At 39.6% G+C, this 16,211-nt stretch overlaps 1 protein-coding gene across 2 annotated transcripts in view; it reads left to right on the top strand.

The window, feature by feature from the left end:
* LOC150080074 (V-type proton ATPase catalytic subunit A) overlaps nucleotides 1-16,211 on the top strand; it is a 344,703-nt gene that overhangs the window by 132,909 nt on the left and 195,583 nt on the right. For both annotated transcript variants that reach the window (XM_090381821.1, XM_090381822.1), the window contains exon 11: nucleotides 1,312-1,519. In XM_090381821.1, coding sequence (XP_090237947.1) covers nucleotides 1,312-1,519 — 208 coding nt within the window. The remainder of the gene's footprint in view (nucleotides 1-1,311; nucleotides 1,520-16,211) is intronic.

The raw sequence follows: 16,211 nt of genomic DNA, 5'->3' as shown, positions 1-16,211 counted from the left end.
TAACATAGCAAATGTGTTACTTCTGGGTTGAAAATTGAAATCAGAATTGTTTAAAGCACTGAATATTGATTCATCTCTTAAGTTTGCTAGTGTTGATCATAAGCAGAAATCTTTTTGCAGTTTTAAACGATACTGTTTTTAAGTATCATTCCACATGGAATATGTGTTTTCTCTTGCATGGTTAATGCCATACTTTTGTATTAAAATGTGCTGTAGTGTTGCCAAGTGTTCAGTTTTCACCCGACAGTCCAGTTTTTTTACATTTTACCGAGGAAAAAAAAAAAGAGTCAAAACTGGACAGAAAGAGGTCCATTTTTTTCTGTTTTTTTTTTTTTCCCCCTCTTACATTTTAACATAAATATATAAATTCACACTTTATTTTGTGGATCTTTTATTTTATGGACTTTGGGTGGGGCATGCTAATCTTTGAATTCCATGTTCCAAATTTGCCATTACAGTGCCCTTATTTGCCTACTGGCCACTCTGTTATTTTTCTTACTGTTTCTCCAGTACTCACTGCAGGTGGTGCTGATTCATCCTAAATAAGTGAATGTGAGCATTAAAATATAGTAAGATTTTGTTGTTATTATTAGTATAACATTTAGCACTAAAAATGTTAATGTTCAAAATAATCACGTGCTTGAAAATGAGTTACCTCAGTGTAAAACAACCCAACCCATTTTAAAATTTGATTATTGGTAGTTGAAACTAATATTGCTCTGAACTTTGAAAACATCTACTTTGAAGTAATTTACAATTTTATTTATCGGCAACCAAAAGTTTCAGATAAATAAAATTGAAAGTTGTGGACATTTGAAATTGGCAGTTATCCTGTTATTGTGAGGAGCTGTCTAGCAGTACTATGGGATGGGTGGAGGACGTAGTCCTAGACCTTAGTATCAATCTTTGCCATTAGCAAAAAATGTAACAAAAGTGCAAATTGCAATGTAATCATTACTGACACCACTGTTTTAAGTTTCAGAAAATTTATGATTTTGTAAAGAAAAAGAACCATTGTATTTTATGTTAAGTGTTGTATTGATTCCTAGAGTGTGGCTTTTAGCGACCCTAAATTTTAGTTAGAGTAGTTTTGTTATATATCCCCTGCAGCAGTTATCATCAGTCATGGTAATTGGCCGTTGTGAGTTTAGAGAACTTAAGGGGTCTGTTTATTTAATTCCATAGGAAGTATCAAGATGTTTTATGGTTTGACCTTGATTCTTTCAAAATACCAACTTATGATGGTAGTTAGCTGCTTCAAAGATTTTATTGTACTGTAGCATATTGGGAATTATATTATTTTTCTTTTAGGGTATCTCCACCTGGTGGTGATTTCTCAGATCCAGTAACGTCTGCAACTCTAGGTATTGTTCAGGTGTTTTGGGGCTTGGACAAGAAACTTGCTCAGAGAAAGCATTTTCCATCCATTAATTGGCTGATATCCTATAGTAAATATACTCGTGCCCTAGATGAATTTTATGAGAAAAACTATGGAGAATTTGTAGCCTTGAGAACAAAGGTAGGAATTCATTTTTTCCCCCGAACTGTTTAAATATTCCTTATATAGCATGGCCTTGCAAATAACAAGATTTGTTTGTGGATATGAATATTTACAGTCAAGTTTTATATCATATAACATCGTATCTTACCCATCGCTCTCAACATTTATCTTTCCAAATAAAAAAAAGTAGCATCTTTATAATTCTTTTTATCACTGCACTTCTGTTGTTGGAATTTTCTGCTGTATGATAGCTTTTCTTCAAAACTGTGAAAAAGGCCTGGATTCAGTTCCCTTTTGGACTTGAATCCAAGTTTGAGGTCCATTGTTTTTCTCGTAGAAACTTGATTTCGTTTAACATGACAGGTAAATTGACCACGGAATACAGTGGGTTTGTGCGGAGATGTTATGGATATGTCTCGTGTTGCCATGCCACTTAACATTTGCCATATTAATCACAATCCAACTATTCCAAATGTTTTTATTTGCTATATATCACACATGCTATATATCCCACAGGAAGTAGTTATTGTTGGTCAGGAAGACAGGGAATATATTATGCAAAACGGATAGGTGGAACAGGACCAGGATATGTCTGCCAGGGGCAAAAGTTGATGACATTGTAGGGCAGATGTCATCTTTTAATGGCACAAAAGGTGGTATTGTTGTATACGTTGGCACTATTGAACTTAAGAATAAGAGATCTGCAGATTTGCCAGGTCAATGCAGAAAAAAAGTTACGAATTACGGTTAAATTTGAAAGTGTCTGCAATTCTGCCCACACACAATAGGAGGGAGTATACGATGAGAGTCTTGTCAATCAATTCAGCCCTGGAGAGATTGTGCAAGGTTCACAGGGTAGAATTTTTTCAGCGTGGTCTGTGCTTGCTAACAGGAGAGACTGCTTCTACAGGGATGGGATACACTTAAATAGAAAGGGTGCAGGAATATTCACTGATGCTATCGAGGCAGCGTTAGGTGGGTTGGAAAACTGCTAGCTTGGGGGATTCACAGACTAAAAGATTAACAGTAGCTGCAGGCAGAGGTGAAAGTGATTCTTGCACTGCTATTGTAATGAGCAGCAGCCTAGAGAGCAAGTTGCTGGGGATTTCAAGAGCTGCTGGAAAAAGTAAATCACGGAACAAGTAAATACATGGGCTGTGTTAGGGTAACTAATAGTAAGAACAGGTGCATGTACACCAATGCTAGAAGTATAGTAAATAAATTTGATGAATTTGAAGTACTGATCAGGGCATCAAAGGCAGATATTGGGATATCAGAGACATGGTGTCACACAGATATAAGCAATGCAGAATTGGAATTTGGGGAGTACAATGTGTACAGAAAGGATAGACAGGGTAGGAAGTGAGGAGAGGTTATGCTGTTAGCTAAGAAACACAGTGCTTTAGCATCATAATACACAGCCATTTCTGAATAAACAAAATTTTTAAGGCGGCATCGTTTTAGGTTATATCTCATATTGTGAATACCTTCACAACGAGTTGCCATGATATTGCACTACTTCGAATAAGTAACGCTTCACCTAAGGAGAAGACTAATGTTACTTATTCTCAGATATGTACCATCACCCAGACAGCACCGTTTCAGGGCTATTTATGTATGTATGTGAATATCTACTTGAATATCCACTTGTCCCTGTTAGACTTAGAAAAGCAAAAAGTAGAGGGAAAGTTATAGTAGGAGTGGAAGAGGAAAAGAAACGGTGTAGAAGAACGAAAGGGACAATAACTCCTTCAACTCACACCACTCAAAAACTCCTCGAATAGGCAACGCTTCCCCAGTGGAGAAGGCTGTTGTTACCTATTCTCGGAAACTCCGGACATCATCAGGCTCCCCCTGGCGGCACCATTTCAGGGCTATTTGGCCCTTCTTCGGTGAGTGGGTAGGTACCCAAGTGATACAATGATGGCAAAAACAGTTATGAAGTATAACTCCACAATATGAGAGATGCCTGATGGTGTATGATGTATTTAGACTAAGGTGCATTTAGGGCTAGAGCCTCAAGCTGCGAACAAATTTGGACTATGTATATATAAAGTGCTTAAGCATCATAATACACAGCCATTTCAGAATAAACAGAAAATTTTTAAGGCGGCATCGTTTTAGGTTATATCTCATATTGTGAATACCTTCACAACGAGTTGCCATGATATTGCACTACTTCGAATAAGTAATGCTTCACCTAAGGAGAAGACTAATGTTACTTATTCTCAGATAGGTACCACCACCCAGACGGCACCGTTTCAGGGCTATTTGGCCCTTCTTCGGTGAGTGGGTAGGTACCCAAGTGATGCAATGATGGCAAAAACAGTTATGAAGTATAACTCCACAATATGAGAGATGCCTGATGGTGTATGATGTATTTAGACTAAGGTGCATTTAGGGCTAGAGCCTCAAGCTGTGAACAAATTTGAGATATACAATATGAGATATAACCTAAAACGATGCTGCCTTAAAAATTTTCTGTTTATTCAGGAATGGCTGTGTATTATGATGCTAAAGCACTTTATATATACATAGTCCAAATTTGTTCGCAGCTTGAGGCTCTAGCCCTAAATGCACCTTAGTCTAAATACATCATACACCATCAGGCATCTCTCATATTGTGGATTTATACTTCATAACTGTTTTTACCATCATTGCATCACTTGGGTACCTACCCACTCACCGAAGAAGGGCCTGAAACGGTGCCGTCTGGGTGGTGGTACCTATCTGAGAATAAGTAACATTAGTCTTCTCCTTAGGTGAAGCGTTACTTATTCAAAGTAGTGCAATATCATGGCAACTCGTTGTGAAGGTATTCACAATATGAGATATAACCTAAAACGATGCCGCCTTAAAAATTTTCTGTTTATTCAGAAATGGCTGTGTATTATGATGCTTAAGCACTTTATATATACATAGTCCAAATTTGTTCGCAGCTTGAGGCTCTAGCCCTAAATGCACCTTAGTCTAAATACATCATACACCACCAGGCATCTCTCTCTCTCTCTCTCATATTGTGGAGTTATACTTCATAACTGTTTTTGCCATCATTGCATCACTTGGGTACCTACCCACTCACCGAAGAAGGGCCAAATAGCCCTGAAATGGTGCCGCCAGGGGGAGCCTGATGATGTCCGGAGTTTCCGAGAATAGGTAACAACAGCCTTCTCCACTGGGGAAGCGTTGCCTATTCGAGGAGTTTTTGAGTGGTGTGAGTTGAAGGAGTTATTGTCCCTTTCGTTCTTCTACACCGTTTCTTTTCCTCTTCCACTCCTACTATAACTTTCCCTCTACTTTTTGCTTTTCTAAGTCTAATAGGGACAAGTGGATATTCGATACACATAAAATCTAAGGAAGTGCATCCAGTTGACATTGGTGGACAGTGCAACGTTGAGTCTGTTTGGTGTGACATAAACACTGGGAAAGGGAAGATGAGACTAGGAGTGTGTTATAGGCTAATGCTTCTGATGAGTACAATGAATAGTTGTGCAGAGAAAGAGTGGGACAGTAAATTAGAATGTCTTGTAATGGGGGATTTTAATTTTCCAGACACTGACTGGAACTTGTGGATTGATCACTCACACGCTAGCAAGACATTTGTGAATTTATTGGGGGATATTTTCAACAGCAACATGTTCGAGGGGCAACCAGAGGGAGTAATTTTATCGTTAGCATTAGTAGGGGCATACGATGCAAGAAAGCAAGCTTATGCAGCATCAGCCAAAAAAAAAAAAAAAAAAAAAAAAACCCTCCCATTTCACCTCTCCATTCATTCCAAATGCCTGTCCTGTTGAGCCTTAAATTTATTTAGGTTATGAACTTCCACAACAAAAGATGGAACTCTGTTCCACCAGTCAACTACCTGCTGGCTAAAGACAAATTTCTGCACATCTATTCTACAACTGTCTTTGCTCAGTTTGAATTTGTGCCCCCTAAGGGTCTTAATCTGAGCAAGAGGAAGAATCCCATCAGCATTCAGCTTGCTCAACCCATTCAAGGCCATATACACCTCAATCAGATCACCTCATGGGTACCTACTCTCCAGGCATTGCAAATTCCAGAACTTAAGCCTTTCTTGGTAAGAGCACCCCTTTGTTCCCATCACCAATCTTGTTTCCCTTCTTTGTACTCATTCTAGCAACTCTACATCCTTCCTAAAATGAGGCCTCCAGACCTGTACACAGTACTCTAGGTGTGGCCTGGCCATTGCCTTGTATAACAGGATAATCACCTTCCTTTCCCTGCTAGCAAAATTCCTGTATATCATTGACAAGGCTCCATGACCTGCCCTGGAAGCCCCTCTGCACTGCTCAGCAAACTTCATATTTGACTGCACAATTACCCCCAGGTCTTTTTAACTTTCCACTTCCCTGAGTGTAGTACCACACAGTTGGTACGTTTCTCTTCGGTTATTGCTACCCATATGCAGTACTTTCATTTGTCGATGTTAAACTTCGGTTACCCCTTTTCAGCCCATTTGCCCAACTTATCTAGATCCTGTTGGAGTAGCATACTGTCTTTTCTGTCGTTAAAAACCCTGCCAACCTTTGTGTCATCTGCAAACTTGGACATTAAACGTGATATACCTTCATCAATATCATTGATAAATATACAAAACAACAATGGGCTCCAACACCGAACCTTGGGGTACTCCACTAATAACATTTGTCCACGAAGAGCATTGTCCATTGATTACCACTGTCGTCTCCCACTCGACCATCCCTTTATCCATTGTAGCAACTTACCCTTAATGCCATACCTCTCCAATTTGTACAGCAGTCTTCCATGTGCAACAGCATCAAAAACTTTCCTGAAATCCAAGTATATGATCTCTTGATCTGATTATCAGCAGTGATTATTCATGCATTAAGAATATGCAGATAAAGGAACCACTAGGTGACAGTGATCAGTGTACTTTTGTGGGATTTACTTAAAGATGTAACTATCATCGAGGGTAAAGGAAAGGGTTTATGCTTCTGTAAAGGTGACTGCAGTGCTCTCAGACAGTTTTTAAATTCTATACAGTGGGATAAACCGATGATGTTACCAATGGCGAATTCTAAATGGGAAACCTTCAGGGACTTAATCTTGAAGGCTAATAGGCTTTTCATACAAACTAAGAAATACTGTTCAAGGTTCGGGCCTAAATGGATGTCAGGTCAATTAATGAGGCTAGTGGCAGAGACGAAAAATGCATGGGATCCATATAAATTATCAGGTCACACAGAAGCCTATGGCAGATATAAGTTACTCTGTAATCAAGTCACAAAGGAGGCTAGGCAGGCAAAGGCAGATTACGAGAAATCTTTGGCAAAGGATGCAAAGAAAAGCAGCAAAGAGTTCTTTACCTATGTAAACTCTAGAAGGAAAGGGATGCATCAGATTGGTCCGCCGAATATCGATGGTTCAACTGCCCATGATCCTGCACAGGTGGCTAACAAACTAAATGAGTATTTTGCATCTACACATGAGGAGTTATTCAGGGAGCCAAATGCCAGAGGTGAATTAAACTCTGGCAGTGAGCTAGATGATTTTGTAATAACTGAGAGCAAAGTGAGGGAGAAATTGTTTGAAGTTAAACATAAAAGAGGCACCTGGGGTGGTTGGAATCTATCCAGTTATAGTGAAGGAGGCAGCGAGGGAAGTTAGCAAACCCTTATCCATAATTATGAGAGCATCCTTAGATTCAGGGGAGGTCCCTATGGACTGGATATGTGCAAATATGTCACCAATTCACAAAGGGGGTTCAAAGGGTGACACAAATAATTATAGGCCTGTTAGTTTAACTTCTGTTCCGGGGAAAATAGTGGAGTTACTGGTTAAAGAGGTGATACAGGATCACCTTGACAAGACTGCAGTAATAGTTCAGACCCAGCGGTGCCTCCGTAGCCAGGTGGGCAAGAGCAGCAGTGCGTAGCACACGCTTCTTGATTAGACTGGGGTTCGAGCCCATGACCACCAGTTACGGACAATGCGGAAAGGTCAGGAAATGATCACTGCATATCCCCGGAGCAATATGGCCTTAGTTGCTAATGCTCCTAAAAACCAAATAACAAACAGTTCAGACCCAGCATGGGTTTGTTAAGGGGAAGTTTTGTCTGATCAATTTGATTGGATAGTACGATGTGGTTACAAAGGAACTGGATGCAAAAAATAATTTTGATATCATATACTTGGATTTCAGGAAAGCTTTTGATACTGTTGTACATGGAAGACTGCTGTACAAATTGGAGTGGTATGGCATTAAGGGTGGGAGATGGCAGAGAGTGGTAATAAATGGACACTGCTCTATATGGACAAAGTTGTTAGTGGAGTACCCCAGGATTCGAAAGTATATCAAGCTTAATGTTCAAGTTTGCAGATGATACATAGGTTGGCAGGCTTGTTAATGACATTAAAGACAGTATGCTACTTCAACAGGATTTAGACAATTTAGGCAGATGGGCTGAAAAGTGACAACTGAAGATTGAGAAATGCAAAGTACAGTGAATTCCAGTTATTTGAGCTACCGTTAATCGGGGCAGCCATTTATTTTGGGGCAAATCTTAAAAAACAGAAACCAATCGAGAAAATAGCCAGGGTTTACTTCACTTAATTGGGACAGCATGCCGTTTAATCGGGGCAGGAGACCGCAGCACTGGAGATTACCCTACGATTGTCTCCGATGGTACCACGTGGTTCGGTCGAAATTCTGGAGGTCACAACCATAAAACAATAAAAACAATTAGCAGTCACCTGTTTATTGGGCTTTTCTGTTAGTGAAATCTATCATAAATGGACAGTAAACTCGATCTTACTGAATTTGCGATAATACTGACAGCTAGAATTCTGTGGGTTATTATGGTGAAATGTGTTTACACTTCCATGAAATCTTCAATCATATAAAAAAAATTAATTTTCAGATCTTCTCTTCATTCCTATTTTTAAAGCTTTGTAACTCGTTACTCCGTTCTCACTTGCGCAAATCGTGTTTCTTGCAATTTGTGTGTGCCATGTTCTTTGTTATTGATTGCTTATCTTTTTACTGTTTTAAATTTTAACCCCCACCCACAAATGTCAGTAAACAGAAATGTCAACTAGTTCATATGTACATATTACAGTATGTATTAATTATTTCCGATTATCACATATATTCTTCCGATTTTCACACATCATTTAATTTTTTAATTGGTAAGGTAATAAATTGTAAATTTGTGCTTAATATCTTTACTTTTATAGCCTGTGGATAATATTCCTCCTATTTTCTCTAATTAGAATCACTATTTAATAGAATTAAAATTCAATTCACAAACGTGATCACAATGACTGTCGCTTACTGCACATCGTATAGTGAATGGTACTTTACTATGTTGAGTTCGTCATAACGTGATTTGATTGTACAGTGAACCAATTGTAAAAAAATGGGTGGTACATTGTATTTTTAACTATTTACTTGAAACTTCGGATAATTAGGGCAGCCGCTTAATCGAGCCAAAATGCACTAGTCCCGATGTGTCCCAAATAATCGGAATGGACTGTACTGCATATGGGTAGCAGTAACCAAGAGAAACATACCAACTCTGTGGTACTACACTCAGGGAGTTGAAGAATAAAAAAAGACCTGGGGGTAATTGTGCAGTCAGATACGAAGTTCTCTGCGCAGTGCAGACGGGTGGCCAGAGCAGGTCATGGAGTTTTGTCAATGATATATAGGAATTTTGCTAGCAGAGACAAGGAGGTGATAATCCCTTTGTATAATGCAATGGTTAGACCACACCTTGAGTATTGCATACAGGTCTGGAGGCCTCATTTTAGGATGGATGTAGAGTTGCTAGAACAAGTACAGTGAAGGGCAACAAGATTGGTAGAGGAACAAAGGGGGGGCCAATTACAAAGAAAGGCTTAAATACTGCAAATTGCAGCATCTGGAGACTCAATCAGATCACCTGTGAGGTCTGATCGAGGTGTATAAGGCCTTGAATTGTTTGACCAGGCTCGATGCTTAGGGAATACTTCCGCTTCTTCAGACAAAGAAGATCAAAATTGAGAGCAAGAGTGTGCTATAGGCCTAATGACTCTGATGAGTATAATAAGAAACTGTACAGGGAAATAGAATGGGCCAGTAAATCATTGGCACATTATGGCCATAGTTACCGATGTGCCCAATAAATCCCGAAACAAACAAACAAACAAGCCAGTAAATCAGAGAGTCTTATAATGGGGGATTTTAATTTCCCAGATATTAACTGGAATTTGTTTGTTGGTCACTCACACACTAGCAAGGCTTTTGTGGATTTATTGTATCATTGTTTTCTACATTAGTATGTTCAGGAGGCAACTAGAGCCAGTAATATTCTTGATCTGTTTATCAGTAGTGATTCTTCATGCATTAAGAATCTACAGATAAAGGAACCATTAGGTGGCAATGATCACAGTGTGCTGAAGTGGGATTTACTCAAAGAGGTAACTACCATCAGGGGTAAAGGGAAGGGTTTTTGCTTTCAAAAAGGCGACTATGATGATCTGAGATAGTATTTAAATTCTATACAGCGGGACCAACTGATGATGTTACCAACAGCAATTTCAAAATAGGTAGCATTCAAAGAACTTATCTTGGAAGCTACTAGGCTTTACATACCAACAAGAAATATTGTTCAAGGTTTAGGCCAAAATGGATGTCAGATGAACTAATGAGGCATATGGCAGAGAAGAAAAATGCATGGGATACATATAAATTAATGGGCGACATGGAAGCCTATGATAGATATAAGGTGGTCTGTAACCAAGTCAAAGGAGATTAGGCAGGCAAAGGCAGATTATGAGAAATCTTTGGAAAAGGATGCAAAGAAAAACAGAAAAGAGTTCTTTACCTATGTAAACTCTAGAAGGAAAGGGATGAATCAGATTTGTACACTGGATATTGATGGTTCAACAGTTGAGGATACTGCTCAGGTGGCTAACAAACTAAATGAGTATTTTGCATCTACATTCACACATGGAGTTATTCAGGAAGGGGAATGCCAGAGGTGAAGTAAACTCTGGCAGTGAGCTGGATGATTTTGTAATAACTGAGAGGAAAGTGGAGGAGAAATTGATGAGGATAAACATAAAAAAGGCACCTGGGGTGGATGGGATATATCCAGTTATATTAGAGGAGGCACAAAGGAAGTAAGCGAACCCTTAGTCATAATTATGAGAGCTTCTTTGGACTCGGGAGAGCTATCCATAGACTGGAGATGTGCAAATGTGACCCCAATTCACAAAGGAGCATCAAAGGCTGACACAAGTAATTATAGACTTGTGAGTTTAACTTCTGTTCCAGGAACACTGGTTAAAGAAGCACTGCAGGATCATCTGGACAAGACTTCAGTTATAGCTCAGACACAGCATGGTTTTGTTAAGGGAAAGTCTTTCCTGACCAATTTGATTGGATACTATGATGCAGTTACAAAAGAACTGGATGCAGGGAATAACTTTGATATTATATATTTGGATCTTAGAAAGGCTTTTGATACTGTTGCACATGGAAGACAGCTGCACAAATTGGAGCAGTGTGGCATTGGAGGCAAATTGGTGCTATGGATAAGGGGATGGTTGAGGGGGGAGAAGACAGAGAGTGGTAATCAATGGACACTGCTCATTGTGCACTAATGTTATTAGTGGAGTTCCTCAGGGTTCAGTGTTGGGTCCATTATTGTTTTCTGTATTTATAAATGATATTGATGATGGTATATCAAGCTTAATGTCCAAGTTTTCAGATGATACAAAGGTTGTCAGGGGTGTTAAGGACACTTCTGACGCTATGCTGCTGCAACAGGATCTGGAAAGGATGGGGTGAGAGGTGGCAAATGAAGTTTAACATTGACAAATGTAAAGTACTACATATGGGAAACAGCAACCCCAGAGCAACGTATCAACTCTGTGGAACTACACTGACAGTGGTAGAGAATGAAAAGGACCTGGGGGTAATTGTGCAGGCAGATATTAAGTTCTCTGAGCAGTGCAGGCGGGTTGCAAGAGTAGCTCATGGTGTCTTGTCAGTGATATACAGGAATTTTTCTAGCAGGGATAAGGAGGTGATAATTCCCTTGTATAAGGCAATGGTCAGGCCACACCTTGAGTACTGTATACAGGTCTGGAGGCCTCATTTCAAGAAGGATGTAGAGCTGCTGGAACGAGTACAGAGAAGGGCAACAAGGTTAGTGAATGGAACAAAGGGTTGCTCTTACGAAGAAAGGCTTAAATTTTGCAAATTACAGTGTCTGGAGACTAGGCACCGGCGAGGTGATCTGATAGAGGTGTATAAAGCCTTGAATGGTTTGAGCATGCTCAGTGCCAATGGGATTCTTCCTCTTGCTTGGAATGATCACCTGAGAGGGCATAAATTCAGATTGAGGAAAGACGGATGTAGGATAGATGTGTGGAAATTTGCCTTTAGCCAGCAGGTAGTTGGTTGGTGGAACAGACTTCCATCCCTTGTTGTGGAAGTTTATAGCCTAAATAAATTTAAGGCTCAGCTGGACAGGTATTTCGAACGAATGTAGGGGTGAAATGGAAGTGGTTGGTTACTCTTTTTTTTTTTTTTTTTTGGCTGATGCTGCATAAGCTTGCTTTCTTGCATCATATGCCTCTGCTAATACTAAGAACCTGAGGGGGCATAGATTCAAATTGAGGAAAGACAGTTGTAGAATAGATGTGTGGAAATTTGTGTTTAGCCAGCAGGTAGTTGATTGTTGGAATACACTTGCATCTGTTGTGGAAGTTGATAGCTTAAATAAATTTAAGGCTGAACTGGATAAACATCAAATGTGACCCCAATTCACAAAGGAGGATCAAAGGCTGACACAAGTAACTATAGACCTGTGAGTTTAACTTCTGTTCCAGGAAAATTAATGGAGGCACTGGTTAAAGAAGCACTGCAGGATCATTTAGACAAGACTTCAGTTATAGCTCAGACACAGCATGGTTTTGTTAAGGGGAAGTCTTGCCTGACCAACTTGATTGGATACTATGATGCAGTCACAAAAGAACTGGATGCAGGGAATAACTTTGATATTATATACTTGGATCTTAGAAAGGCTTTTGATACTGTTGCACATGGAAGACTGCTACACAAATTGGAGCAGTGTGACATTGGAGGCAAATTGCTGCTATGGATAAAGGGGTGGTTGAGTGGGAGAAGACAGAGAGTGGTAATCAATGGACACTGCTCATCGTGGACTAATGTTATTAGTGGAGTCCCTCAGGGCTCAGTGTTGGGTCCATTATTGTTTTCTGTATTTATAAATGATATTGATGATGGTATATCAAGCTTAATGTCCAAGTTTGCAGATGATACAAAGGTTGGCAAGGTTGTCAAGGACACTACTGACACTACACTGCTGCAACAGGATCTGGAAAGGTTGAGCAGATGGGCTGAGAGGTGGCAAATGAAGTTTAACATTGACAAATGTAAAGTACTACACATGGGAAACAGCAACCCCAGGGCAACGTATCAACTCTGTGGTACTACACTGACAGTGGTAGAGAATGAAAGGGACTTGGGGGTGATTGTGCAGGCAGATATGAAGTTCTCTGAGCAGTGCAGACGGGCTGCAAGAGTAGCTCATGGAGTATTGTCAATGATATACAGGAATTTTTCCAGCAGGGATAAGGAGGTGATTATTCCATTGTACAAGGCAATGGTCAGGCCACACCTAGAGTACTGTATACAGGTCTGGAGGCCTCATTTCAAGAAGGATGTAGAGCTGCTGGAACGAGTACAGAGAAGGGCAACAAGATTAGTGAATGGAACAAAGGGGTGCTCTTACGAGGAAAGGCTTAAGTTTTGCAAATTACAGTGTCTGGAGACTAGGCACCAGCGAGGTGATCTGATAGAGGTGTATAAAGCCTTGAATGGTTTAAGCATGCTCAATGCTGATGGGATTCTTTCTCTAGCTCAGAAAAATCACCTGAGAGGGCATAAATTCAAATTGAGGAAAGACAGATGTAGGATAGACGTGCGGAAATTTGCCTTTAGCCAGCGGGTGGTTGGTTGGTGGAACAGACTGCCATCCCTTGTGGTGGAGGTTGATAGCCTAAATAAGTTTAAGGCTCAGCTGGACAGGTATTTTGAATGAACAGAGGGGTGAAGTGGAAGTGGGTTTTTTTTTTTTTTTTTGGCTGATGCTGCATAAGCTTGCTTTCTTGCATCAAATGCCTCTACTAATGCTAATGCTAACATCTCAATCAGATCTCCTCGCATGTGCCTAGTTTCCAGATGCTACAATTTTCAGAACTGAAGCCTTTATTGGCAAGAGTACCCTTTTGTTCCTCTTGCTAATCTATTTGTCATTTTCTGTATCTATTCCAGCAGATAAACATCCTACCTAAAATGAGGCTTGCAAGCCTTCATGCAGTAAAGGTGTGACCCGACTGTTGCCATATGTGACAGTAAAGGTGTGACCAGGGTGTGACCCGACTGTTGCCATATACAATGGAATAATCACCTTCTTATCTCTTTTGGCAAAATTTCTGTATATCATTTACAAAACCTCATGAGCTGTCCTGGCAGCTAGTCTGCACTGCCCAGTAAACTTCATGTTTGACTGCATAATTATCCCCAGGCCTTTTTCATTTTCCACTATCATGTGTTGTACCACACAGTTGTATGTAATTCTTGGAATATTCCTACCCATATGCAGTACTTTGCATTTGTCAATGTTAAACTTCAATTGCCACTTCATAGCCCATTTTTCTAATTTTTATAGATCTTATTGCAGTGGCATACTTCAGTTACTGTCATTAATCACCCTGCCAACCTTTGTATCATATGTAAACAGACATTAAGTCTGATTTGCCCTCATTGGTATTATTAATAAATACTGAAAACAACAATGAGCCTTTTATCCCTTGCAGTAACTTGCCCCTAATGCCACACTTTTCCAATTTGCTCAGCAGTATTTTATGTGCAATATAAAAAGCCTTAAAATGTAAGTAATGATGTTAAAAATTATTTATTGCATCTAGTTCCTTTGTTACTGTGTCATAATATCTAATAAGATTGGTCTGATGTGATTGCCTTTTAAGAAATCCATGCTGTGACTGCCTGACTGCTATATAACTCTGTTCCTGTCAAGATGGTCCTTCATTATTTCTTTAACCACTGACTCCATTATTTTCCCTGGAATAAAGAAGCTTAAAGTTTTTACTTGAAGCACAAACTTTAAACTTCATTCTCTAAAGTCGTGCTTGTTGTTGTGTTGTGTTGTGTTAGCCTGTAGAATCCCACTGCTGGGCAAAGGCCTCCCCCGATGTTCTCCATTCTTCTTAGTTCAGTGCCAGACTTATCTATGTGGGGCCCATAAGGGATGTTAACTCATCTCTCCACCTGGTTTTCTGTCTGCCTCTATTTCTTTTTCCTTCTTTTGGAAGCCAAACAGTTGTGCACTTATTCCACGAGTCCTTGTTTCCTGGCGAGATGTCCTGCGCATTTTAAGGACTTTGATGCCTTGATGGCATCATTGATTTTAGTTTTTTGTCTGATAGAAGTAGATTTTATTCTGTCTTTTTTGGTTATAACCAGTGTACTTCTTTCCATTTCTCGTTGGCATGTTCTAAGTTTATTTACTTGTTTTGCTGTCAGACCATGTTTGGGTTGCATATGTTAGAGTGAGTAGTATGATTACACTGGTTTACAGTGTATGTGGGGTTTGAGAAAAAGTATGTGGCCGTTATTTATGCATGTTTATTGATTACTAAACCGAAGTCCGTTTGTTTCTGTCACGTAAAGATTTTTCACAATTCATTAACAAAATATTACCTAGGTATTATACGCAAATGTGTACATAACTATAGTTTCTGCAAGGTTTACAAGTTTTATATTCCTATATTCATAATCAGTATCAGATATTTGTCTCAAATACAGCAAATTGTGCATGTTTAACCCATAACTACACACACTGCAAGGTAGCCAACCTTGACCCAGAAAGGTAGACGGCCCCCACCCTGCTCTTCCGGCCCATCTGTGATTCCCAGAATTTTATTTTTCGAGTGGCGTCTGGGAGACTCCTGTATGTAGTTACGGGTTAAACTTGTCTGAGCATGCACTCACTTGTTTGTACAGTCCACTCAGCCACAGAGCCTATATTAGTGGCACATCCCTTATGTGGTCACAGTACTCCTGTAAAAACTGTCATGAGCTCTCATTGTGTGTTAGTTTTCTTTTAGTATGGCAACCAGAAAGTGTATAAACAGTCCCGACATATTTTGTTACATATGTGGCTGTTTTATTCCTGTAAAGCAGAGGCGAAATATTACCGATTTTGTAAAAAAATCGTATTATGCATACTTTGACATAAAACTAGGCAATCAGGATAAATCGTGGGCACCGCATAAAGTATGCCATACATGTGTCGAACATCTTAGAAAATGGAGTCAAGGAAAAAAGGTGTGCTTGCCATATGCTATTACTATGGTGTGGCAGGAGCCAGTAAGCCATGTCGAATGTTAATTTTGTGTATGTGACGTTAAAGGTTACAATTCAAAAAATAAAAAGGACATCAAATATCCAGATCTACCGTCAGCCATAAGACCGGTTCCGCATGGACCTGATCTGTCTGTAAAACCTCCACCAGAAACTTTGAGTCCACATCTTCTTCCACCAAAGCAGAAGCTAAAGACGTTAGTGAAGAGGAATGTTATCAACCAGAAAATATTTTAATGGCACAGCAATTCATGCAAGTCGAAC

This window comes from Mastigoproctus giganteus, chromosome 9 (assembly GCF_048544385.1).
Source record: "Mastigoproctus giganteus isolate SK-2022 chromosome 9, ASM4854438v1, whole genome shotgun sequence".
Classification (NCBI taxonomy): Eukaryota; Metazoa; Arthropoda; class Arachnida; order Uropygi; family Thelyphonidae; genus Mastigoproctus; species Mastigoproctus giganteus.
The sequence above is the reverse complement of the archived record's forward strand: the minus strand, read 5'-3'. Positions and strand labels throughout refer to the sequence as shown.